Source organism: Saimiri boliviensis, chromosome 5 (assembly GCF_048565385.1).
Source record: "Saimiri boliviensis isolate mSaiBol1 chromosome 5, mSaiBol1.pri, whole genome shotgun sequence".
NCBI classification, from domain to species: domain Eukaryota; kingdom Metazoa; phylum Chordata; class Mammalia; order Primates; family Cebidae; genus Saimiri; species Saimiri boliviensis.
Window position 1 is genome coordinate 4,044,830 of NC_133453.1, and position 27,456 is coordinate 4,072,285.

Sequence of the window (27,456 nt, forward strand, 5' to 3'; positions counted from 1 at the left end):
TGGGGAGAAGGAAGGGCCACCAGAGGGGGACAGAGGAAGAGACAAATGCAGCTGGCCAAATCCTGGGTTGGTCCCCAAGGCTCCACCACTGGTGTACACGCCCTGCATGCCCCTCTCCCACGGAGCGTGGGACGGCGGGCATGACGGATGACAGCATGGTGATTAGGCTGCGTTACATGGCAAAGAGTATTAAAAAATAATTAAGATCCTTCATCAGTTGACTGCCTTGCTCAAAAGACAGATTATCCTATGCGCCTGCCCTAAACCAGGCAAGCCCTTTAAAAGAGGGTCCAGCAGGCGGAGAGCATCCTTGCCGGTCTCGAGGAAGCAAGCTGCCCAGTAGGAGGGGCCTCGACCAGCCGAGAGCAGCCCTCGGCTGACTGACACCAGCAGGAACAGTGGCCTCAGTCCTACAACCACAAGGAACTGGATTCTTCCAACAAACACGTGGCTCAGAAGAGGAGCCTGAACTCCAGAAAGACCCAGAACGGCAGGCACCGTGGCTGTAGCCTTGTGAGTCCTGGGCGTGGGACCCAGTGAGGCCGACTTCAGCTTCCTTTTTTTTTCTTTGAGACGGGGTCTCCCTCTGTCGCCCAGGCTGGAGTGCAGTAGCGTGATCACAGCTCACTGCAACCTCTGCCTCCTAGGTTCAACCTCAAGCCTCCCGAGTACCTGGCACTACAGGGTGGGTGTTACCACACCCGACTAATTTCTGTATCTTTTGTAGAGATGGGGTTTTGTCATGTTGCCCAGGCTGGTCTCAAACTCCTGGGTTCAAGCCATCCTTGGCCTCCCAAAGTGCTGGGATTACCAGCACCAGCCAGTACGCCTGGCCATAGAAACTGTGAGATCATAACTGGGTGTTATTCTGAGCCACTGAGTTGCAGATATTCATGACACAACTAGCAGGTAACTAACAAGAGGAGAGGAGGTCTGAGGTGACTCCTGCTCTCACAGGGCAAGTATCTCTGTGAGCTGAGCAGGGTCCCAGGCACCGGCATGCCCACCCACTTCCCCACCTGCCTGCCCAGCTTCCCAACCTACTACAGCTTAGCTCTGTGGGCCTTGGGCCAAAGGCCCTTGCAGAACTTGCCTACGCCATATTCCACCTGGGGGTCCCTCTCAGATGCCCCCGCTCCAGACTCACAGGCCTCCAAAACAATGCCCTGTCAGACTCTGCTGCTCCTGGGGGGCCTGCCCTCCACCCAGGAAAGGCTCTCATCATGGCCCACCTTCAGCCCAACAGGTCTGTCTACCCTGTCCCTCACTTGGGGATAACGACATTAAAAGACTAAAAAGCAATGACCTTTCCTGGGAGGCACATGGGCTTGGGTTGATAAAGGAATCACATGGATGGACCATGTTACATGATCAATTCCTCATGAGGACGTAAGCAAGCCCACTTCCAAGACAGGTCAACTGTGGCGATCTCCACCTTACGTTCGAATTCAGGAGAAGATCCATTTGTCACTGAATACGATTCCAAATCCTTGCAACCTCCGCCTTCTAGAACACCTACACCCCTTACGAGCCTCACGTGACTCATGTGGAAAACAAAGTGCTGGCAATACCAGAAGCAGCAATTTAGTTCTAGGAAATTCTTGGAATCTGCCTAACTAAACACCCACAAATATATAAGCCAGCATTTAAACTGGCAAAAAACCTATGCATGACCATCTTCATGAGCACAAAACTACACACTTAGCCACAGAATAACTCTTGCCACTCACTTGGGATGTCTGAAAGAAAATCCACAGAGCTGGCCCGGTACGGTGGCTCACACCTATAATCCCAGTATTTTGGGAGGCCGAGGCGGTCAGATCATGAGGTCAGAAGTTTTAGATCAGCCAGGCCAACACGGTCAAAACCATCTCTACTAATAATATAAAAAATTAGTCAGGCGAGGTAGCATGCACCTGTAATCCCAGCTACCTGGGTGACTGAGGCAGGAGAATTGCCTGAACCCAGGAGGTGGAGGTTGCAGTGAGCCGAGATTGTACCACTGCACTCCAGCCTGGGCGATTCTGTCTCGAAAAAAAAAAAAAGGAAAAAAGAAAATCTGCAGAGTTTCAACAAAATTCTTCTCCAAACAGAGACACTGCTAAGAATGGAGCGCAGCAGATGACGATGGCTGACTTGGTCACCATGGCGTCACTGGGGAGAGTGCCGACTGCAGTCAGGATCTTCGGGGCCTGGGGAGCCTCAGGCCCATGCTCCCCTGGCATAGGACGAATCCTTCACCGACACTTTTGTAAAATATAAAATCTCATGATGGGCCACAGTCGTGTCAGACTGCTTGAAGAGTTTCCAAACACGTCCTGTCACTTTCTGTGAATGGCCTGTAGGCTGGACCACGGCCCGCGGAGGCCACAGGAATGCACGCAGCTTGGGACAGTGGGGTGGGGGGGGGGATTTCCGCAGTGCAGTGGGGTGCCAGTCTCCCGGGATGCAGGCAACGCGCCTGGAGACAGTGTCTATGCGATGAGGGCCACATGGGGGTAAGAAATGTGGGGCGGGGTCGGGGGCTGCTCTGGGGAACTTGACCTAACCCTGCAGGACTAAAGCCCTAAGCCGGACCCTGAAACAGGAGGAGAGAGTCAGGGCCTGGGCGGCTGCGACCAGGAGCCGGTGCCGAGGCGTGTGGTGGTCTGGGGTGCAGACCCTCGCCCTCAGCCTCCATATCTAGAACTTCACCTTGAAAGAATTCAGAACCACTGAAGGGCTTTAACAACACAGAGGAATCTGACTGTTGTTTTAGAAGCAGAGCTCTGGTTGAAATGCGGGGAGCAGGTATGGGGTGGGGAGAGCGAGCTGAGAGGCCGCTTCCAGCATGGGGACAGGATCCGGATGGGCTGCAGCGGATCCAGCCCGGTGCCGTGGAGTTCAGGATACAAAGCAAACACTGCAAGGTGCTTCAGAGAACTCAGGAGACAGGACTGCACGCACCCCAGAAGGCCTGCTGGTTGAATCACTCTTTCCTCACATCCGGGCTTGCTGAAATCTCCACTGATTAGATGAGAACAGGATCCCATTGGCTTCTTGGCATGGCCCTCACCAGGGTCCCTGGGGGCTGCTCTGTCCCTTCCCTACAGGAGCCAACAGGGAAAGAGCAAGCGCTCTCTGCTCCTGGGCCCTACACCCTGAAGCCTCCCTCCTCTGCCCACACGATCTTTGCTGAGATACGAAAACATTTAAGAGTGCAGTGAAATCATCTCCCTCTGACTCCTCTTCAAATAACCTGGGTGAGGTGTAAATGGCTGCAAGCTAACAAAATTGTTGAGGCTGGGTGGTGGGGGGCTCAGTCCCACCCCAGATCTGGGTTCCCACAAGCCCCTCCCCCTGCCCCCTCCTTGCCTAGCCTGTGGCTCACTCAAGATAAGGGCCCCTGCTGTGCAGCAGGCCACGAATGGCTGGGTACAGTTGCTGTGTTTCATAATAAATAGCAAAAATTTAAAAAGAAAGAAAGAGCGGAAGGAAATGAAAGAGCCCCAGAACCCAAACCCACACTCTCTGCTGCTGGAAGGTGACCTTGCTGGGTTTTACGGCGCTGCCCCTCAGTTCCTCCTGCCTGCTGGGTGGAGATGGAGCAGAGGGAGGAGCTGACCCCAGCTCCCCTGACAAGATCCAGGCTCCCTGGCTTCTCAGAACGCTCACAACTGTTGGTCCAGAACCATTCCAGTTCAGGGCAGGACCCCACAGACAAGAGTTTTACAGGAACTGGGTCTTAAAGCAAGATAGTCTTTGAGGGTGAGGGTGGCTGGGAAAAAAAGATTCCATTTACTATCAAACCTGCCTCATTGTACTAATCCTAGAAAGCCAAACCTGGACTCCAGAGCTGCACTTTTGCGTCTCATTTTACCGTCTGTGAATCTGACAGCCTTCTGATACGGAGGTGGTGCGCACGGCGATGAGAGATCCAAAAATACGCAAGGAAGCACGCGTATGACCCCCAGCGCCTCCGAAACAGACGGAGAAGACAGCCAGGCTCTCCCAGCCACATCCTCGATGCCAGCCCCACGGCCTGCTGTGGAGTCTAAGTCTATGGGGCACCTCCCTGGGGGACCCCTCTACCAGGTGCCTGCCCCACAAGCCAGCTGGGGAGACAATCAACGTGACCCTTCTCCCACTGCAGGGTCTTCTCTGGGCTGCACAGACCCATGTGTGACATTTCGGAAGGCAGGCTGGAGAGGCCTTCAGAAGACTGCATAAGAAGTCACCATCCCCATCCTGAGCCACAGATAAAAGCACGTTAGAAGTTACTGTGACAGGTCCCCACACCATGCAGAGGGCCCTGAGTGGCTCTAGTTCTAGACAGAACCACACAGCAGAAATGGCTTCTACTGGGCAGGGCACACAGGGCAGTGAAGTGGACTGTCCAACCCAGGCCTGTTCTCCCAGGGCACCCCCCATGGGTCTCCTGCTCAGAGCCCCAGAGATTCCCAGCTGCAAGAAGACAGTCACCCAAAGATTATTCCAGGCCAGGGAACTCAGGGACAGCCTGGCGCAGGCTGGGGGCGGAGGCCCAGGAGAATCAAAGAGAGAAGTTATTGACACAAGAAGAAAGCCCCAACAGAGGGCAGAGTGGCGAGCCCTCCCTCGTGCCCACCTGGCTTGGCCTGCACGTGCTTCCATTCTCAAGTGGCCTCAGCCTGTGCTGGAGGTGTTGCAGGCGGGGGGGGCGGGGGTTACTACCCAACACGCTGAACCCAATTCCAGCGGCGTCGGGGGCCCTAAAGGCATTTGTATCCTTTTTGCGGCTCCTACCGGGAGGTCTTCTTCAAAGAACAGAAACACAACTGACGCTGATGGGGCAGGGGTCCTGACTGCCAGCAGAGGAGAGCAGGTGCAGTGGAGTCTGGCTGGGCAGCTTGCTTAAAAACCCCCACACTCCTTCAAGGGATCCTGGCATTGCTCATTATTTCCTGAGCGTTGAAGCTTTCCTGGGATTCCAGCCTACTGTGAAATGACAGATCCCAGGGCCTCTCACCCTGAAGTCACAGGAAACGTTCTTACTCTGCTTTAAAACTCTGTAGTCATACCCTTGGGTCCAGAATTCTACACAGAAGCTGGAAGGGGTTTATGAGCCACCGCTTTAGGGTAGGCAGTTCCTAAGAAATGCTCTGATGTCACTCCTTCCACCCAGGCTGAGAAAGCCCTGCAGGCTGAGAAGCACCTCCTGTGAGCCGGAGGCCACTCCCCTCCCCCCGCAGAGACCGGGCACACTGCTCATGAGCAGATTCGAGGCTACACTGCCCGCCCTTTGCTAGGAGCCTGTTAGGGACACCCAGTGGGCCAATGGACAGAGGACTGGGCCATTAACAGCAGCTCTCCTCCGATGTCAGATGGAAATGATGTCCCACGGGGCTGTTGAGGGAGCGAAGCCTTTTGCCAGCTGTAAAGCACTCTACAAACAGGAGGGAGTTCTCCTATTAATTACACACGTTCATTTCAGCCTGCAGGTTTTAGCATCAAGCAGAAGTGAAAAAGCAGTGGCATTTTTCCTCCAGACCTCATGGTATGTCACCAGTCTAGTTTATAACCTTTCTGGACAGGTGTTAAGGATGGAATTCAAGTTCACGCACGTGAACCTAACAGGAATATGAGGCAGCCGAAGCCTGAAGTGGCCAGAAAGCCAGTTTGTTCAAAAACAAGCAGGAGCCTCTGTCCTTATGCGATTCTTCCCCTGAGCTAAAAGGGAATCAAGCTCCTGGAGGGGCCATGGTGTTCCCATGCTGTGACTTGAGATCCCTTTCCTGAGCCGCCTCGCTACAGGAAGTGGCCACAGCCACCAACTTTTGTTTTCTATGTAAATCCCCCAACCCTCAGATGCAGCAGCCTCTAAAAATAGTTTGCTATTCACAGCAACCAAACGGACCGGGTGAGTTCTCCTGCACAGACATGGATGAGAATGGAGAGCAAAGGCTATGCCTCCAAAACGCAGGGGAAGCTCAGGGCGCTGTGCCCCCCAGAGGCCATGTGAATTGTATCTTAGTTCCAAAAGAAATGCTCACCTAGGCAATCTCAGGAAGTCCCCCAAGAACCACAAGGAAGCCTTCCCTATGGCCATGACCATGGGAACCATCGTTACCAGGCACAGGCATCGTTACCTGCCACCTCTGGGGTGGCAGCTGGCAGTGGCAGGAGTGTTGACTTAGGGGCCATTTTGGAAATGTTGGAGGGATTGGGATGTCACAAAGATTGGGAAGAAGCTAAGAGTATCGCGGCGGGTGGGGAGCAGGGCGAGGTCTGCCAATCATCCTGTATTCAGATGGGTCCTCAGTGGGAAGAACTTTTCCCTTTACTACTCAGAAGGTAGAAAAAACACTGTTTTTGATTTTTGGATTTACAAACTGATTCCAACTTACATATAAACTCCAAATGTTTTACACATATACATGAAATATTCCAGGAATGCAATCGACATGGAAATTGAGGGAAGATGACACTTGGTTTTGTTCAGAACTTTCCTGAGAGTTAGTTCCCCTTTCCGAATGTCACATCATAGACAGCAACATGAAGGTGGTGTGTGGGTGTCTCAGTGAATACACCTGTGTCGGCCTCCCTGCGACGCCAGGCATGGGTGTGTGCAAGTCTCCCTACTTCGTTCAGCTGCTGGGGTACCTGGTCTGGAGCATTTTTAGATTAAAATTCTTACTATGTTACTAGAAACTACCTGTATTTTATTTTTTAAGGAAATGTTATATTGACTTGAAATTCTGTGCACTGGTTGATTTCATCACCTATGCATTTCATTTCAGGTTAGCAAGGAAGAAGTTACGGAACTCGTAAAAAGACAGGGTTGAGATCCAGAGCTTCAGAACTCCAGCATGGAGCTGTCCCTCTCTGCCATGCTTAATCACATCTGTGACCAGGTGTGATTCAGAGCACAGGTCTGGAAGTCTGGTGCTCAGGCCACTGTAAAGATTGGGAGGGCATAAAGTTAGAGGCCAAAGCTTAACTAGTTATTTGAAACATCATGTTTCCATCTAAATTAACTCCGACAAATTATGGAGTAGACTGTGAAATTATCATGAAATTTTACAGTAAGATGGCAGCCTTCAAAGAAGGCTTTGGCTAACAAGGCTGCTCCTGGTGGGGCCCATAGGCCCCAGGAGCCATCCCACTGTCCTCTGCACTCAGTGGACCTGGCAGGGAAGTCCAAGAAATACTGGGTGATGACTGCCTCTTTCAGATGGGGCTGCACTGTTCTTGGTAAAGGTCTGAGTTTATGCAGGTGGGGACTGTCCAGAAAGGAGTCCAAAGGCTCAGCCACAGCCTCCAGCTTGGGCTCTATCACCTACAGTTATGTGATCCTGGATAAGCTGCTCCATTTTTACACAACAGCCCTCATTATAGAAGTAGGAAGAGACTTAATCTTTAAGAGCTTCCTTCCCCTCTGAAGTTCTTTGTCTTTATTCAGAGGTGAATTATTTGTATACTGAGATCGGCCACAGACTTTCTCTGTTTTGCTACTGGAACTCTCCAGACTTTGCTTTTCAGAATAATAAGCTTCTCTAAAGTACTTCACACACTAAAATGGCAAAACATACTAATCAGGAACAAAATGATTGATGTTACTTTATTGATGACTCACACATTGACCTATTCAAACCTCACAACAATCTTGGGCTTAGCTGCTATCCACACTGGCGCTGAGGAATAAACATGTTATATATGCTATACAGTACCTTCCAGGCAAGTGAACTTCTACTCTTGCCGTTAATACATTTTTTGCTTTTCCTGAGACGCACGAATCTTCATATTTCCTTCAATAGCCTCAACATCCTGGAAATACAAGAGCCATAACTACCATTAACATGGATGTGCCGGACTCAGTGGTGAGGGCGGCTGGGTGTCCCCTGTGCTGTGTCCTCTCCAGGTGACAGGTTTCCCTCCAGGCAGCACGTCTGGGCTCCACTCCCTTCACCTTTACCGGCTCTGCTCAAGATTGTCCTACAAACCCCAGACCTTTAAGGTTTCACAAAACCATTGAAATGGTTTCCTCTGAGAATAAGGCTGAAAGCTCTACCAGTACCAGGGATTTCCCATGTCCGGCAGCACAAAGAGACTGACAATCTTTCCTATATTCAGTGGATATTCCCTGGAACCAGCTATAAAAGAAACGGTAGTTGTCATGTTTATCCTCCATGAATCTGTCTACTTGGATGAGGTGGGGTAGGAGCTATATCATACCCAGGGGGGAAACAAAAGCAAAAAACACTTAAATCACAGCTGCTCTCGGGTGTGTGGCAACATTGTAGCGTAGTACAGAAATAGCCAAACAAGTCCCACAGCTGTTTCATTTCTACCATTACTTTCCATACGTTGAAAAATAGTTCATTGGGCAGGGCGCGGTGGCTCACACCTATAATCCCAGCACTTTGGGAGGCCGAGGCAGGTGGATCACCTGAGGTCAGAAGTTTGAGACCAGCCTGGACAACATGGTGAAACCCTGCCTCTACTATAAATACAAAAATTAGCTGGGCGTGGTGGCACAAGCCTGTAGTCCCAGCGACTCAGGAGCCTGAGGCAGGAGAATCACTTGAACATGGGAGATGGAGGTTTCAGTGAGCCGAGATCACACCGATGTGCTCCAGTCTGGGTGACAGAATGAGACTGTCTCAAAAAAAAAAAAAAAAAAGAAGAGAAAGTTCACTGACTGACTGCTCTATTCTGTCTGGAAATGACCAGGCAGAGAAGAGAAAAGTGTGATAGAGTAAAGACTTCTCAGTATACATTCAGGACAAGGACTTCTGCCCTAAGAGGCAGCTTTAGTAAAGAGAAATCCTTCAGCCTCAGTACTGGGGTATGGGACAGGAGGGCTGTGAAGAAAAGCAGACGACAGCGACGAAAACAGCGGCAGCCACAGCTACGTCTTGTACATCTACTACCTGCCAGCCCCTGCCTGCAGCACTGTCTACGGCGGTGAGAGTTCTCAGGACCAGTTTCGAGTCAGCAGGCCTGGATCTGAATTGGCTCCGCCGCTGACCAGCTGTGAGGGCTTGGAAAGTCCCTGACCTTTCTGAGCCTCAGTTTCCTCTTTATCTGACAAATGGAGAGAAAACTGCTCCCCATGAGGTTACGGCAAGGGTCAGGGGAGACCTTCCTATGAAGCACCAGGTAGACGCAGGGGTTTGGTGAATGTCAGCTACTCTTACTACTTCGTATCTTCTTAGACAGTTACTGACCTGAGTGTAAATCCAGTTCAGAGAAGTTGAGAAGCACAATGAGAAGACAAGCGTGCTAAGGCAGCCACCTAGCACAGCAGCAGGAAAAAGTGCCCCTGGGGAAACCTCAGAGGAGGCGGGCAGAGGTTCCCAACCCACACAGAGAGCCCACTCCGCTCCCTAGAAAAATCATACACCCACTTCCCACAGACAATTAAAAAGATGGAAGGCTCACAAGTGGTGTTGCTTTGATTATCTTCATTATACAAACACATAAATGAAACATTTTGGTTAAAATTAAATCTCCGTTATAGTGATTTAAGATAAACTACCTCTCTACTACAAAGTAGTTGTACTTTAGATTCAAGGGGAAACTACTTACCGAATTTTAAAGTTGTAAAGTTACAATATCAAGGAGAAACCACTTGAAGCACTGGCCCTTTCCAAAATGAAGGAGTGAGTCTCAGAATACGTATCATTTGTGTGGCTGGGTGTGTGTGTTTGTTTTGGTTTATTGTTTTGGAATCTGGCTGGGGGTAGGGGGATTATACTACTGGTCTATAATCAAATACATGGCAATTTTGAATGATTAAATCTTGCATGTAGTCAAAATATTTAATTTGGGAGAAAGAAATGAATTTACTTAATTTTATCTAGGTAGTCCGCATAATAAGTTCTAGTAAGTCCATTCCATGAAAATAAGCTTCTTTATTAAAAAAACGAAACAAAACAAAACTCAAATTTGAGCAGCCTGTGGTAAAAACAGTAAGGTAATAAAAATCCTCTCCTGTCCCATGTCTAACATATAGTGAGATGTAACAGACTCACTGATTGGAGAACAGGTTAGTAATCTAAACACTATTGCCTTTGGGGCTTCAAGAGTACTCCTTTAAATATGAGCAGATATTTTGGAAGCACTGGCATATGAGTAACCAGTCATAAACAATTCCTTTGCTGAGTCACACAGCCTGATTTTTCGGGGATAAGAAATTCCTCTTGGACATTGCCTTTTGAGGAGCAAACACACTGCGCCAACATTTAGCCTCACAATTCTGTAGGGATTGGATAAGAATCTCACTCTAATCAGGTAACGCTCCAATCAACTTCGCTGAAACACATTTTGCAACTATAAATAACTTGATTTCCTGTGCTCAGCATAAGTGGCAGTTGAGACTGCAGGGTTTTTTGAAATTTGCTAAGGAGGCTTCCGCTGTATGATATTAGTTCAGGGTGAACAGAAACTGACTCTTAAAGGAAAAGGGAACTTTTGTCTCCATCTTTGCCCTGGTAGGACACTCTCAATACTATTAGAAAAGACCTACCTCCCTGTATTTCTATCTTACCTGCCTGGGTAAATGACATACCTAAAACACACCTATGATTCCAGGTTCTGCCATCTCAGACCGAGCTAGAGCAGAGCCAGCCCGCCTTCTGGGGGCCAACTTCATCACCACGTTGGTCAAGACTCCCACTCTCCCAGACCTGGGGACCCTGGGCCAGTTACCTATAATGAGATGGGACTTGGAAGAATGCGTGTGCATGCTCTCCCTTAACAGCCCTCTCCTGGTGCTGGTCATTTAGAAAGGCTGGGTGCTAATCAGTATGCGGAAAGAGAGTGGGGTGACACAAGTCATCACAAACACAGGGAAGTTACAAAAGCTGAAGAAATGCAGTTTCTCCACTGTCCCCATCGGAGCCTCTCCTACAGCTCCAGGGCCGGCACCCACTTGCTGAAGCCCAAGCTCCCGCTCGGATCCTACTTTTGTCTTCTAGTTGAGGTGGAATTCACCAAATCTACTTCCTCTGACCAACCCAGCTCTCCTCCGAAAGGATGCGGCCCCCAGTCCCTCCTCTCCACGGGAGACCCATCTCTGAACCCACGGACACAATGCAGAACACGAACTGGCACAAACCCAGTGTGAAACATCTACTACCACTCTCCCATGGGTATATCCAGCCCATGGCCCAAGGGAGCCACTGGGTGACACCCCTTCCAATATACCCCCACCCATGGTGAACCCCAATTCCTATCACCACTCAGCACATTTCCTTCCCTACCTAACCATTAACCTCTTAACAAGAACGATGTTTTGCTTTTGTTCATCATGTCTCACTCTGATAAAGCTTTTGCGACCATTTACCAAGAAAAGCTCCTACAGGGTCACGATTTTTTACTATAAACCCTTGGGGCCACGCTTCAGAATTCGGTATTTTTGGACGTCAGAAATGTAGTAAGACGCATACACCATATACTCTGGTACAGCCCACAGTAGCAGCCCTTAATCAAAGTCATCAACAAGACTGCAGAGAAATACATGAAAATTCACACAGAGGAATAAATGAAGAACAAAAATAGCACCCCCCCCGCCCCCCGCATTGGGCAGGGCAAGTCTCACTGCCAAAATTCTGCCACAGACTTATAAAAATAAACCAAAACAAACCCAAACACCAAGCTTCCAGTCTTTAGAGCTTATTGGGTTCTGGAACTGGGGGTGAGGGACAGTGGACCAGGGCTGCTCACGTGACTACTCGGTTGGATGCAGTCCAGCTTTCCTCTCCCTTCTTCCCAGCAGCATCTGGAAGAAGTCATCTGAACCCAGGCCCGCCCAGGAGGCTGCCAGCCTTAAGTAACAGACCCTGCAGCCAGTGCCTTAGCTGCTCCAGGTGTGCCTCTGTCGACTCCTCTGTTCAAGCCTGTCCCTGGCTTCCTCACGTCCTGTGTCAGTGTTTACTCTTCCCTTCTCCAAGGACTCCAGCCCAGCAGGCAGCTCTTCACCTCCACCCACTCCTGCCATCTACGGTGTCCCAGGCTGTTTCTCAGAACCTGGGCACCACGCAGCCACATGCCCACCATTCTTCTTTCCTGATGGCGATTCAAGGGTCTCCCTTCCCAGGCCCCTAGCAACTAATTAGGTGAAGGGGTAAAAACCAGCTCCAAAGGGTTGGCCTACTGCCAGAGTTTTAAATGAGGTCACAGAAAAAAACCACACTAAAATGGACCTTGAAACAACAGCCACCTGACAAGCAAAGCACCGGCTCTTCAGCACGCGTTCACCAGACCCTATTTCTACACCTCTCTCCGGCATTTCCTAGTAAGTCTCCCAAGGTCAAGGCAGTCTGATTCATCTTAAATCTTCCACACACGCCCAGCAGATGATTAATTTCCACCTGATGAAAGAGTGATTGTTTGGGGCTCATACTTTTACCAAGATCCCACGAACACCTGATTCAGTGGAAAGCTAGGGTTTTAGATTTCTTTTCCAAAGTGCACCCTTTCACTTTTATTCCCATTTATGTTCAACCACGAGCTGCGTGAAACGTGTACTTGCAAGCCCTCCCCGCCTCATCCCCTGTTCAATTTTAATGCCGAACTACAGCCACGGTCCCACGACTGCATACCGAGCTGGACAACGGCAAAAGCCTACAGAGGCAGGATCCCGTCCGGGTTTGGCAGGCCCGGGAGACCAGCCAAAGCGGATGTGGGGCCTGGGGTCCTCCGGGGAGGCGGTTTTCAGGTGCTGAGCGCGGCGAGGGCTCCAAACACCGCAGCCACTGGCCGGTGGTCCTAACCGAGGGGTGAGGGCACCGGCTCTGGGCACCCGGCCCTGGGGGCTGCATTTTGTAAAACAGCAAACCAGCAGCTCCGTGTGACTCTAGACTGGGCGCAGACCTGGCCAGAGCTTGTCCGGAGCCCATCACCTGGGGCGGGGAGAGACCCTGCGCCTTTTCGTCCTCGGAAGGGGCGTCCCCCAATAAAATGTGCTTCACGGCGGACGAGGGGCGCCCCTCGCTGGCCACTCACGGACCCGCGCCGCACCCGCTCCCACCGTGCTGGGGGCCCCCGAAGGAGCCCACCCCTCGCCTCCGGGCACCTGCGCCTGCCCTTGACATCGGAACCAACAGAAAGCCCCTGAAAGCCCGCCGCGGTCAGGAAAGAAAAGTTTCGGAAGCGCTTTTCTCTCACCAGCCTCTGCGCTTCCGGGCTCAGGCAGTCGATCTCCCGGCTCTGCGCCGCCGCGGGGCTGCTCATCCTGCCGGGCTCGGCCCGCTCCACCGGCGGGAAACGCTCGGGGACCGCTCCGGGAGCCCCTCTCGGGCCGGGCCAGGGGGTGCGCGCTCTGTCCGCGGAGACGGAGGCACTCGCCGCGAAGTGAACGTTCACGCTTCCGGGGCAGGGAGCCAGCCAGACGGGGAGCGGGGAGCCGGAGCGGTCCGGGGCTGGGGCGCGGCCGGCAGGGGCGGGGCGCAGGTGGCCGAGGGCAGAGCCGGGCCGGGGGCGGGCGGGGCGCGGGGCAGGCGGGGCTCGGGGACAGGCGGGGCTCGGGCGCCTCCGCCCACCTCCCCACGGCCCGCCCCGCGTGTCCCCCGCGCCGCCCCGGAGAGTCCCGCCGGCTCCGCCCGCCCCCGCCCCGCCCCGTCCCGCCCCGTCCCGGAGGGACCTCCCTTGCCCAGTCCCAGCCCGCCCCGCTGTCTATCACCGCCCACCCCTCCGGCCGCCGTCAGAAAGACAACCTGGAGCAAAGACCCCGCCCGCCCCGGCCGCAGCTCCACCCGCGGCGACCTGAATCAGCGGCGGGGGTGGGAAGCGGGCGCTCGGGGAGACGCCGCGCCCCGCAGATGTCGGCCGAAGAGGGGTCTCCTCCCGGGGCGGGGCGAGGGCTGCGCTCCCGGTCCTCTGACGTCCATCACCCTCAGGCCCAGCAGAACTTCCCGGACGCAGAAGCCTCGGCCCCAGCCCCGCCCCCGCACCTGCCGTCCGGGCGCCCCGCTAACGCGGCACCCCGAGAAGGGCCGGCTTCCAGGACGACGCAGCTGCGCGCACACAGACCCCCTCCTCGGCCCGGTGCGGCGGCCCGTGGGGGGAACAAGCCTGCAGGGCATGGGTGCGAGCCGCGGTGGCCGATCCAGCGTCGCAGAGCCCGGGGTCCGCACCGTCGGGGCTGCGACCGACCGTGGCAGGCGCCGGTCTCCCCCTGGGGGGCTCCAGCCCGCGCCTCCTCCAGGCACCCAACGCCCCCCGCCCTCCCCGCCCCCCCTAATTCCCAATCTCCTTTTCTCCGCACGCTGACCCGACTGGGTAACGTGCCCGTGCACCTGTGCGCACTCATCTTCCCGCCTTGACCGAGACCCAGGGCTTCAGCGCGGGGGCTCTGCAGGCAGGGGTAGCCAGGAGGGTGTGCACCAGGGAAAATGGGTGCTGAGGAGCCGACTTGGGAGGGATGGGGGCGAAGGAAAAGAGGGGCTGAGCAAAGGCGTGGAGAACCGCTGGGGAAGAAACTCGCCGAATTGAACTTAAGATGGAGCAGGGGCCAAGGTGTCTGATTGACAGCATCTCAGGCTGACAAAACCAACTTGCAAAATAACGCAATGCTTACCTTTTAATAGCTTGTTTTCTCCCTATAACACTTCTTTAAATGTTGTTATAACAATTCTCTCTCTGTTTTTCTTGAAAAGGAGTCTCCCTCTGTCTCCCAGGCTGAAGTGCAGCGGCACTATTTCAGCTCACTGCCATCTCCAAATCCCAGGTTCATGGAATTCTGCTGCCTCAGCCTCCTGAGTACCTGGGATTACAGGTGCTCACCATCACGCCCGGCTCATTTTTGTATTTTTAGTAGAGATGGGGGTTTCACCATGTTTGCCAGGCTGGTTTTGAACTCCTGAACTCAAGTGATCTGCCTCAGCCTCGTAAGGTGCTGGGATTACAGGTGTGAGTCACCGCACCTGGCCTATAACAATTTTGTAAGAAGTGCAATTATTTGGAGAAAATAATTTTAAATGTTCCCTGGGAATTTATTGTAGAAAGCAGTTAGATTTTTACCAGTGGTCACAACTTCACTGATGAGAATGATAACTCATTAATAAAACAGACGAGTTTGAATATTCTAATCTAGATAGGCAGATTCTCAAGCTACCCAACACCGTAAACCCTATCACCACATCTTCCAGAGCAGGGCACTGGGACTGGCTTCATTCCTTTGGGCTGTCTGAGAGACAGTGCCTGAAGACACCCGTAATTACCATGAGACGCATTTTCCTACTCCCCAGGCCACCAGTCAATTGCTAGTTATCGGCTTCTGAAAACCATACAGCGAAGGGATTAAGAAGTGGGCTCTAGAATTAAGCCACCTTGTACAGGTCCTGGCCCTGCTACTCACTAAGGGATATTGCGCAAGCTGCTTAGTTTCTGTGCCCAGAGTTTCATCCAAAATATGCTGGTGATAATGACAGTGCCCCCTGTGAGGGTGAGGACCAAAGGCCATAACACAGGGATCCTGCTGGGCACAGTCAGGGTGAGCTGCCCTGCTAGCCTGGTGCCTGGTGTCCTGGGAGTCCAGTAGAAAGCAAACCAGCACCTGCCTTGCTGCCTCTGGAGTCCCCTCTTTTCCAGATCAGAGTCCCCTTAGCAGGTGCCCCAATTCAAGGAGCTGGCCTCCTCATCCTCCTCCATAGCCGGAAGGAAGCTGGGCACCTGGCCAAGAACTGGGATGAGCCAGGCAGCGAGACTGGGCAGCCCAGGGAAGAGAACAAACCCACTGCCTGCCACAAAAGCTGTGGGAGGGGCTGCTGCAGAGGATGTAGGTGGCAGGGAGGGGACCATGCCAGGACAGTCACGGAGTAAGAAGCAGCGAACTCATGAGTCTTAGTCCCAGGAATGAATGAACATTACCAGCAATAAAAAAATAATCGTTGGTTTCTGAGTCCACTAAGCAGTAGCATATTAAAGAAAACTGTCGTTCTAAGGCCCTTCTAGATGGGAGGATGCTACATTCTGACTTGGGTTTCAGCCCAGCTAGTCCTGTGAGGTGGATGGTCTCAGAACGATTCCCAGCTCAAGGGCAGAGTCTATTCTGTAAGTTGAATGCTAAGACATTATTCTTGGTGTTTTTAGATCTCAGAGTCCCAGTGTAGAGGGTCCACAGTTGCCTCCCAGTTTTATTAGGATGGTGCAAAAGTAATTGTAGTTTTTGCCATTAAAATTAATGGCAAGAAATGCAATGACTTTTATACCAACCTAAGTAATACAAATAACTTTAATGTCCCCTTCTTGAAGCCACCTTCTGATACAGTCCTCCCTCCCAGTGCCAGCTTTTTTTCTTTTTTCTTTCTTTTTTTTTTTTTTTAACTTACAGCAAAGTCAATTGTGACGGTGGTGAATGGGTGACTAGAACCCACAAACATGACTCTGGGAACACCCAGTCAGAAGTCAAGGTGTGGCTCTGAAAAGTGGCATTTTATAGAAACATGGAGGTACACAAAATGTTCATCCCAGTACTCACAGCTCTAAAGATGGCTTGGCAGAGTAATATTAAATTCTTCACCTTGAAGACAAAACTAAAACCACCGAAGAGTCTGAAAAAAGCCAGACAAGAATCCCCAGGTTTTCATTCTCAGGAAGGTTAGCAGAAAAAACCCGAGGGCACTTTGGAAAGGTCTGAGCAGCGTGAGGGGTGGCGGGGGCAGAGGGGGGCGGTGAGGCCTCAGAAGAGGGTGCATCTGGGGCCCAGGCGCAGTGACTCACGCCTGTAATCCCAGCACTTTGGGAGGCTCAGGTGGGTGGATCACCTGAACCCAGGAGTTTGAGACCAGTCTGGGCAACATGGCAGAACACTTTCTTTACTAAAAATATAAAAATTAGCTGGGTGTGGTGGTGCATGTCTGTAATCTCAGCTTTTCAGGAGGCCGAGCCATGAGAATCACTTAAACCTGGGAGGTGGGGGTTCCAGTAAGCCAAGATCATGCCACTGCACTTCAGCCTGGGAGACAGAGTGAGACCCTGTCTTAAAAAAAAAAAAAAGGAAATCTGGATCATGCCATCGTGGGGCCCAGGGTCTATAACTAAAGAGCTATGAGGGCAATGACCAGGGCTCGACTTCCTCCTTTTTTCATTAAGGATAATCCAGAGGCAGCCCCTTCTAACAAGTGCCTTGGAATTTCTGGCCTCTTCCAAACTGCAGGTGATTGCCTGTAGACACACAGAACTAACCTCCCATCATCACTGGTTAAGCCCAGAGTCTCTGCACTGAGAGGGTGCTTTGGGTTTTGTGACAGGTCTGACTGTCTCAGAGGGCATCCTTACAAGTTACCAGGCTCATGATACCATTTTGCCTTCCTCTGTGCCCTCCCAATGAAAATTAAATGTCTGAAATCTGAAATGCCCTTCTCAGAAGTGTAGGAGACTCCTGCGAAAAGAACAAAAGGCAAATGGAATGGGCTAATTTTGTTCTAGGAACATCAGAATCGTAGCTTACCAGAAAATGCCAGAACAGTTAACCAATTTGGGGCCACACCCAAACTTGGTTTCCTTTGTCTCCATGGTACTGGTCTGTTGCTTGGTTCACTAGCTGTGCCTCCTGCTGTGGTTTGGGGCTGCAGAGACAAACCCTTACAGGGAGGGCAGCGCAAGGCTGAGGGCCTTGGGGAGGACACAGTGGCTCTCAGCCTCCCCATTAGTCAGATAACTAACATGAAGTCATTTTTCTAAATCAGAGCCCTAACGTCTGTTTTTCATGAACATGAATCACTAGCCATGCCGATTACAACAGAATAAATTTCATTAAATTACTTCTACAAACCATGAGCTTACATTCCTGTTATTGCTTTATCTGGATCCTTTTTTTCTTTTTTTTTTTTTGAGATGAGGTCTTGCTCTGTCACCCAGGCTGGAGTGCAGTGGCATGATCTTGGCTCACTGCAGCCTCTGCCTCCCAGGTTCAAGCAGTTCTCCTGCTTCAGTCTCCTGAGTAGCTGGAATTACAGGCATGGGCCACCACACCCAGCTAATTTTGTATTTTTAGTAGAGACAGTGATTCACCATGTTGGCCAGAATGGTCTCCAACTCTTGACCTCAAGTGATCCACCCATCTCAGCCTCCCAAAGTGCTGGGATTACAGGTGTGAGCCACTGGACCTGGCCAATTTGGTTCCCTTTGACTAATATCTAAAAACACATTTATTAGATGTGCACAGCACCTTTCAGTTGACAACGCACTTTATCTGCAAACTGAGGCTCACAAAAGTTATGGAACTGGTCCACAGATGCATGTTGGAAGAGTGATGCTGGGCTTTCAACCCAGGTCCCCTCAGCCTTTACTTAGCACGTGTGATGGAATGCACCATCAGCACACCACCTGATGCAGGGCTGATCCCTTCCTCCCAGCCATCCAGGGGCCTCACTGGGAGCCGACAGTCATCACATGGACTCAGTGAATGCCCTTAGCTGTCTTCCTGGTAGACCAGTGACCACACTCCCCACTCCAGGGGCATTGGCAAAATAGGGCACACACTAAGGTCAATGCCAGGAGCTGGATCTCCCAGTAAGGCCAGGGGCATTGGTAGGAGCGCCAAGCAGGGGAGCCAGACCCTGCCTGCTGTCTGCAAAGAAGGTGGTACCCACGGCCAGCTGGTCCAGCTCAGGTGCAAAGTGTACTTGGCTCTTAGGCCAGGGTCCTGACTGCCTCTGGTGAAGAGAAGAGCAAGAGCATCTGGAAAGCAACAGGGAGCACGTCCCTAGCATTCAACACAGCTCCAGTGCCAGGCTTACATATGGCACCATGCTGCCTTTCCATAGCTACCTTGTGATTGGGGTACTAACTGAACCTCCCCTACCACCACCCTCAGCCCCCCAGGCTATGAATGGGCTCTCCCGAGTAAGAGCATGTTCTCACCGCTTAGAACATGGTAGGCGCCTTATAACTGATGGGTGGGTAGACAGATAGATGGATGAATGGTTTTCCTAACAAAATGGAGGACTTTGATGAGTTATCATTAATTCTCATTGATCTTCAGTATTTTATACTTTTGAAGCAATTGGGAATAGAAACTTTTTTAAAATGAACATGTCTTTAGAATATTTTTTAAATAACTACCTAGCACCCAGCAATTCATCACACTTATTTTTCATCTAATAGGGTTTTTATTGTTTGTTTTTGCTTTTTAAATCCCTTTAGATTTTCTAAGGAAGGTGATGGGCTTGATTTTTGGTTGAACTGTATTTGAATTGGTGGCAGAAAGCCTCAGTGGAGGTATCTAACAGGCACTTCAGCACACAGTACCGATTAGTTAAAATCAGGCAGCGTGCATAGAACGGAAAGGAGCCTGAAGGAAGGAACCTTGGGACACCTACAAGGGAAGGATAAGAGGTGTGTAAGAACAAGTCAAGACAGAGAAGGGATAGTTAGAGAATCAAAAAACAGCACTGTCTCCTGGAAGCCACAGAGTGAAGGGAGCAAGGGCAGGAAGGACTTTAATTTGCAACTAGAGAAACACTGGTCTTTACATTCTGCCATTAAAATTTGGCAAGTAAACATTTTCTGTTGTTGTGCATGTATGATAACTGGTAGACTGCAGCCTTGAAAGAAGGCAGGACCAAGGAAAGGGCTTCGTGTGGGGGAGATTTATTCATGTGTTGGTCGGTTTTTAAGGATGGAAGAGACTCGAGACTGTCTGGAGGCCGAAAGGACAACGAGAAAAGATGGAGTGGGTGGGGTGAGGCCTGAGAGGTGCTGACTGAAGGATGGGGTGCAGAGCAGGGACGGGAGCTGCAGGCACTAGCACCATGTAGTGACTCAGGGTTTGATCTGATTGTGTGCTGCATGGAAATGAGAACACCAAAGTGGCCAAGAGAGGGCAGATAACATGGGACAGTGGATGGCAGAGTTGAGGGAGGATGAGGAGCAAGAGGACTCAATATTGAAGGACCTGCCTCAGAATGTATGTGTCCCAGTCAAGTGCACTCACCTGAGCTCAGAGCCCTTCCATGGTGTTCCATTATACCTAATAGCATTGCCTTGGGGTACAATCTGACGTGTACTTAAAATAATTTCTAAGGTATTTTACTCTGGAATTAAGCTTATCTCAAAGAATGTTTAGGAATAAATCCATAGTAGTCTTAAATGTATCTGCTTTCCCAGTGTGTCCCATAGAATTGGCGATCCCAAAGCTCATACCACTGTGTCCACAGAAACCTCCTCTATACACAGTAGCCAAGGAAATGGCCACAAACACCTGCAGGAAAGCATCTCTAAGAAAACCAGTTCTGGGGTTGTTTGTTTGTTTTGGGGGAGACAGGGTCTCGCACTGTTGCCCAGCTGGAGTGCAATGGCCTCAAGCAGTCCTCCCAACTCAGCCTCCTGAGTACCTGGGACTACAGGTGCGCACCACCACACCCGGCTATTTTATTTTTTTCAGAGATAGGATTTCAGCATGTTTACCAGGCTGATCTCAAACTCCTGGCCTCAAGCAATTTGTCCACCTTGGCCTCCCAAAGTGTTAGGATTACAGGAGTGAGCCACCACACCAGGCCCATTTCTGTTTTTCATGAGCACAATGCACTACAAATATCTACCAATTACTTTCTAAAAACATGGTAGCTAAAATCCATTATGTATTTCTCAGCCATATAGGCACAGATTCTGAAAAGTCCTTTAAGGCAACTCTCCTGTGAAGAAAAAAAATCTATACATGCTCTCAGAATAGTTCATTTAAAACGTTAAGAATAGACAGTGACATGGGAAAACAAGCTTTATCCTTAACAACTGTATCCATCAGCTAACAGTACACCTCACTGAGAAGAAAGCAATCAAATGCTTCCATCTATACTTAGGAATACAAGTGGCAATTTCTTTCTTTGTTTTTGTTTGGTTTTTTGTTTTTTGGGTTTTCTTTGAGATAGAGTCTTGCTCTGTAGCCCAGACTGGAGTGCAGTGGTGTGATCTTGGCTCACTGCAGCTTCTGCCTCCTGGATTCAAGTGATTCTCCTGTCTCAGCCTCACGAGTAGCTGGGGACTACAGGGGTGTGCCACCATGCCTGGCTATTTTTTTTTTTTGTATTTTTAGTGGAGATGGGGTTTCACCATGTTGGTCTCAAACTCCTGGCCTCAAGCAATCCACCTGTCTCAACCTCCCAAAGTGCTGGAATTCCAGGTGTAAGCCACCGACCCTGGCCAAAAAATGGCAATTTTAATACAATATAAAAGCAATGTATTTTTTCCAGGGATTCCCTCATTTATTTAGCTTTGCCTCAGTAATCCTGCCTATGAGTTTAACATTCTAGAAAAGACAGAGTGTTCTTGACAATCAGAGCCATGAAATAAATCTTTACGCTACTAGCTGAAAACTTCAGAAATCAACCACGCTGCAAATGTCATTGATAAATGAAAAAAAAGAAAAGATAGGACTTTCTAATCTGAATTTAAACAGTGACCACAGCATACAGGGAAGTTTAAGGTACTCAAGACGTATTCAGAGGTTTAAAAGTAAAGCACTGCCACTAAGCAGCTTGGCTGGCAGACTGCCTGACTGAAGGGCAGACAGGAACATCAGGAACGGTGAGCATCCTTCCTGCCAAAGGTACCGAAATCCCTAAAACAGCATCCCCAGGATGATCTTTCCAAGAAAATGAATTTCCATAGGGGAAAACAAAGGCTAAAACACACTTTGGCACAACACTAAAATCATAGGCCCGTGCTCTAATAGAAGGGTTTGCCCCTTTGCACTCTGGCCCTTGAAATATAGTTCAAAGAAAAGTCATCAACTATTCAACTACAGAAAAATGCCATCCATTTGTACAAATCTGATATCTTTAGAGAAGACTCCGACATACAACAAAGAAGCCTCACCTTTGAAAAATGAAGATCTTAGCTGAACTTCAGGGGGAGCGTAAGGAACACCAAAGAGCAGCCATTTGGAGAGACATGCTTGGCACGAGAGTGGAAATTCTGGAATAACTGGAGATCAAATAGCCACTCCTGACCACGTCACCTTTATACCCTGCGCCTCACTGGGCAGCTGCCTTGGCATGATGAGAGGGCGTGGCTCCTAAACCCACTGGAGGCTTTCCAAACCCTTCTCTGACCTGACCGTCTGGCTTGATTTTAAAAGTTGCTGAGATTACACTGAAGCTCCCCACTGGTGGCATCCGTATCACTGTGGTGTTGGGCTTTTTGGGAAACTCTTAAGATGAATGAAGAGCAGGGTCCCTCAACCTCAACACTATGGATGTTTGGGGTTGCAGGGTTCCTTGTTGTGGGCAGCTGACCTGTGCATCACAGCATGGGCGGCAGCATTCCTGGCTCCACCCACTAGATGCTGGCAGCGCTCTGCACCCCAGCTGTTAAAACCAAAAATGTCTCAGATGTTGCCAAGTGGCCCTGGATCTAGAGGGACCTGTACCTGCATCCAAGATGCCCACACTGTGGAAGCACATTCACGTCTCAGCTTACACAGCTGGATTGGGCCCCAGCAGATCCACAGCAAAGCATGCACAGAAATAATGGTCAAGATGGGCATAGGTGCACACAGCAGCTAACATCTGTTGCCTTTTTTTTTCATCCAGTGAGGACTCAAAGGCAGGGCTGCCTGTCAGGAACTGCCAGAAAGCCAGCGCCAGGAGCACTGCAAGACAGGAGGTGGGGGTCGCAGGGTGGGAAGTGGGAAGCTGAGATTTCAGACGTGGTGTGGTCACGCGAAGGGGTGTCATCCTGGAAGTTGGCTGGAAGAAAGAACAGCTGAAGTGAGGGGATCAAAGAACTGGATTTTGCTTCTTGGCACTTCTGGGAAGGCCCAATCCAAGAGTAAGCTGACAGGAGAGCAAGCAGCCCTGCGCCTCTACACAGAGAATGCAAATGACATGCAGGAGCCTCGAACCTGCAAAGCAGAGGGTTGGCAGACCATTAGGTTTGAGCTCCTGCTCTGCCATTCACTAGCCTGTAGTTTCAAGGAAATCCCATGACACCTTCCAGCTTCCTGTGTAAAACAGGGGGAGACACAGCCCGCACACAGGACTGCCCGGAGGACTGCAGATAACATGGGACCTGAGCCTGGCGTGAGCAAGCACATTGTTCTGTTACACTGGCAACAGATCCTGTCTGGCAGCTCATTCCGTCTGCTATTTGACCATACGCTGACTAATTTTCCTGCAAAACAAGGGACTCTGGAATTAGAATTTACATCCAGGTTAGAGACGTTGTGGGAAAGTCTAGTGTCACTCCGTTAGCTTGGACTAAGTTTAAAATGTCATCAGTGCTTTTGATGCACTCAGGGAGCTTCTGCCCTCCTTCAGGCAGCTTGTACCCCTCGGAGCCCAGCACTGTGTTGTTGCTTTATGCCAGGCGTCCCCAAACTTTTTACACAGGGAGCCAGTTCACTGTCCCTCAGACCGTTCGAGGGCCACCACATACTGTGCTCCTCTCACTGACCACCAATGAAAGAGGTGCCCCTTCCTGAAGTGCGGCGGGGGGCTGGATAAATGGCCTCAGGGGGCCGCATGTGGCCCGCGAGCCGTAGTTTGGGGATGCCTGCTTTATGCTATTCCCAAAGTCAAGGTTGTGGCATTTTTAGTCCTCAAACACAATTAAGTATAGGACTGCAGCCAAGCACGGCTGCAATCCCAGCCCTTTGGGAGGCTGAGGCAGGCAGATCACCTGTGGTCACTAGTTTGACACCAGCTTGGCCAACATGGTGAAACCCCATCTCTACTAAAAATGCAAAAATTAGCCAGGCATGGTAAAGCAGGCCTGTAATCCCAGCTACTCGGGAGGCTGAGGCAGGACAATCGCTTGAATCCAGGAGGCAGTGGTTGCAATGAGCCGAGATCGCACACTGTACTCCAGCCTGGGAGACAGAGTGAGACTCCATCTCAAGAAAAAAAAAAGCACAGGGCTGTGTAAAAGGCATGGGCATACCGAGACCGGAAGGACATGCAGAATAAACACAGGGCTGGTCTGCCGAAGTGACAAGAGCTGTGGAGTTTTAAACATGGTTTTTTAAACACCCTTGGACATTGTCAGAGTGCTCTTTTTACAATGCTCAGGTTAAGGAACTTGGACTTTATTCAGGACAGAGTAAAAGACCCACCAAAAGTATCTGAATGGGGAGGTGAGACTGTGTTTGAATAAAGAAACTATAGGCTGCAAAAAAGCTGAAAATCACTCGTTATGTTTTTTCAAAAATTTCTTGGCCAGCCTCTCCATTTATTCTTCCAGATTAACTCTGGAGTCTATTTGGTTTTTCCTTTCTGTCACTGTTGTTGTTTTTGTCGTTGTTGACACAGGGTCTCACTGTGCTGCCCAGGCTGGAGTGCAGTGGTGTGATCATGGCTCACTTCAGCCTCCACCTCTTGGGCTCAAGTGATCCTCCCATCTCAGCCTCCCGAGTAGCTGGGATCACAGGCATGCGCCTACACACCTGGCTAATTTTTGTATTTTTGTAGAGATGGGGTTTCACCATGTTGCCCAGGTTGGTCTCCAGCTCCTGGGCTCAAGTGATGGGCCCGTCTCAGTCTTCCAAAGTGCTGAGTTTACAGGCATGTGCCGCCATGCCTCGCCTAGAGTCTACTTGTTAAGCATTCAACCAACCTTCCCTTGTAAACTGAGATTTTATTTGAAATTCATTATACAGTTGTCCCTCGGTGTTCAAGGGGCATTGGTTCTAGGACCCCTTCCAACCGCTGGGATACCAAAATTGGAAGATGCTCAAGTCTCTGATATAAACGGTGTAGTATTTGCACATAATCTCCGCATGTCCTCCTGTGTACTTGAATCATCTCTAGGTTTCTTTTCATACCTAATACAATGTAAATGCGATATAAATAGTTGTTAGGCTGTACTGTTTAGAGAATAATGATTAAAAAAAAAGTCTGTACATGTTCAGAACAGAGGCAACCATCTATTTTTTTCCCCAAATATTTTCTTATTTATTAATTGCAATGGGGCCTCACTGTGTTGACCAGGCTGGTCTTGAACTCCTGGCCTCAAGCAATCGTCCCATCTTTGCCTTCTAAAGTGCTGGGATTGCAGGCATAAGCCACCATGCCTGGCCAGCCTTTCTTTTTTTCCTCAATATTTTTGATCTGCGGTTGGTTGAATCCATGGATGTGGAACCCACAGATACAAAGGGCCAACTGTATTTATCAATTACTTGGGGATGGATTTGTGTCTTTTCAGTGTGAAGTTTTCTTATTCAGAGACAAGAATAAGGAAACTTTTTTCGGTTGACTATGTCCTTCAGTAGATTATTATGGTCTTCATATAGGCCCTGCATAGTTCTTTATTCCTACATGCAACTTTGAATGGGATCTTATCATTTTTTTCCCATTATTTAAAAAGTCAGGCTGGGCATGATGGCTCACGCCTATAATCCTGCCACTTTGGGAGGCTGAGGCAGGTGGATCACTTGAAGTCAGGTGTTCAAGACCTGCCTGACCAACATGGTGAAACCATGTCTCTACTAAAAATACAAAATCAGCTGGTGTAGTGGCACGCGCCTGTAATCCCAGCTACTCAGGAGGCTGAGGCAGGAGAATTGCTTTAACCTGGGAGGTATTGGTTGCAGTGAGCTGAGATTGCACCATTGCACTTCAGCCTGGGCAACAAAAGCAGAGCTCCGTTTCAAAAAAAAAAAAAATCATTATTGTAGGATATAGGAATGATTTTTTTGTTTATGTTATTACAAACTATCTTACTGAACTCTCCGTTTGAGACTGACTTTTTGGATTAGACACATACATAATCTGCAAGTATTTACAATTTTTTTTTTTTTTTTTTTGAGATGGAGTTTCACTCTTGTTGCCTGGCTAGAATGCAACGGCGCGATCTCAGCTCACTGCAACCTCCGCCTCCTGGGGTCAAGCAATCCTCCTGCCTCAGCCTTCTGAGTTAGTTGGGATTGCAGGCACGTGCCACCATGCCTGGCTAATTTTGTATTTTTAGTAGCGATGGGGTTTCTCCATGTTGGTCAGGCTGGTCTCGAACTCTTGACATCAGGTAACCCATCCACCTCAGCCTCCCAAAGTGCTAGGATTACAGGTGAGCCACTGTGCCCAGCATATTTACAAATTTTGTCTACACCCTTTCAGTAGTTACATTGCTGATATTTTTCTTGTTGGGTATGAACATCAGAACTGCCATTATTATTATAACTTTACAGTTATCCTTGATCTATTCCTTCTTTCTTAAATTACTCTACAATTAGAGAAATAACCAGGACACAGCAGCTTTGTGAGCAGTGCTTGCAGTCTAATCACACAGTACAGAACTCAGGCTCGTCAGAATTTAAATAGCATTTAAAATTGCCTATAAGATAAACAGAGAGTCGTGTTGCAAGGCAGCTGAAAGGAGACGAATTACACGTCTCATAAGACACTCTTGCCTAAAGGCTAGAATCTAACTCAGGCCAATGGAAGATTAACCTGGAGAAGGAATAACACTTAAGTCAGTGAAAAGTTATTTTTGTTGTTGATACTGGAGAACAATTGTCTGCTGTGGTGACAGGCGTGGTGGAGTAATGTCAGGGAGCACAGATTCTAGGGACACTGTGCCTAGTGGGAATCTTCAGTGCTGGGCAAATTACATGTCCTCTCTTTGTGTTTCAGTTTCCTCACCTGTAAAATGGGAGTGACAATGGTACCCAGTTCCCAGGGTTTGTAAGGATTAAATGAGTTGTTATTCATAATCATTATTTAAGTAAATACAATACTAGAGATGTCAGGGCAGTGATGTTGTTTGGTCTATATAATGCAAGCTACAAAATAGTTTGAGGGGCCAGGTGCTGTGGCTCACACCTGTAAGCCCAACATTTTGAGAAGCCGAGGCAGGCATATCACTTGAGGTCAGGAGTTTGAGACCAGCCTGGCCAACATGGTGAAACCTTGTCTCTACTGAAAAATAAAAAAAAAAATTAGCCGGGCCTGGTGGCAGGGTCCTATAATCCAGCTACTCAGGAAGCTGAGGCAGGAGAATTGCTTGAATCTAGGAGGCAGAGGTTGCAGTGAGCTGAGATCACTCTACTACACTCTAGCCTAGCCCACAGAGACTGTCTCAAAAAAGGAAAAAAAAAAAAAAAAAAAAAAAAAAAGAATAGTTTCATGAGCATTTAATCTAAATCTGATGTACCTAGACACACTTTACCAAGGGTTGTGGGAGCTGGCATTTGTCCCTGACATAGCAGCCCCTCCCCAATCACCTTCCTGCACCCTCCAGGGCTTCTCCCTCGCTCCACTCTGGGCAGCCTGCTGCAGGGAAAGGGGTGTGCTTCTTACACACCCAGAACCTCAACAGTAACTGGAATTCTACATCCTGTGGCTCTGGTAGGAGTAACCTCACTAATTTTCTAGAACAAGAGGCCTGAACTTTGCGCTGGTTATTTTTTTAAGGCACCCAGTTATTTCCTAGTTGAAAGTTATGATCCAGACAGCTGGACTTGAACTTCTAGAGCCAGATAAGAAGCTATGACTGTGCCTCTGAAGAATGGTATTAGGCAATGGAAGTGTGTGAACTTCTCCTTTTTGGTGAAGA

The 27,456-nt window shown here is 49.7% G+C and overlaps 1 protein-coding gene across 24 annotated transcripts in view; it reads right to left on the reverse strand.

Annotated features, from left to right (window-relative positions):
* The window catches only part of LRRFIP1 (LRR binding FLII interacting protein 1), a 158,093-nt gene that overhangs the window by 74,519 nt on the left and 56,118 nt on the right, over nt 1-27,456 (reverse strand). For 3 of the 24 annotated variants that reach the window (XM_010347238.3, XM_074398795.1, XM_074398794.1), the window contains exon 1: nt 13,132-13,452. The exons of 18 other annotated variants lie outside the window; for them this stretch is intronic. In XM_010347238.3, coding sequence (XP_010345540.1) covers nt 13,132-13,197 — 66 coding nt within the window. In that variant the 5' untranslated portion in view covers nt 13,198-13,452. Of the gene's footprint in view, nt 1-13,131; nt 13,453-21,783; nt 21,805-27,456 lie in introns of those variants that run through there. 3 more of the 24 variants (XM_010347243.3, XM_074398786.1, XM_010347232.3) reach the window with 3 other exon arrangements.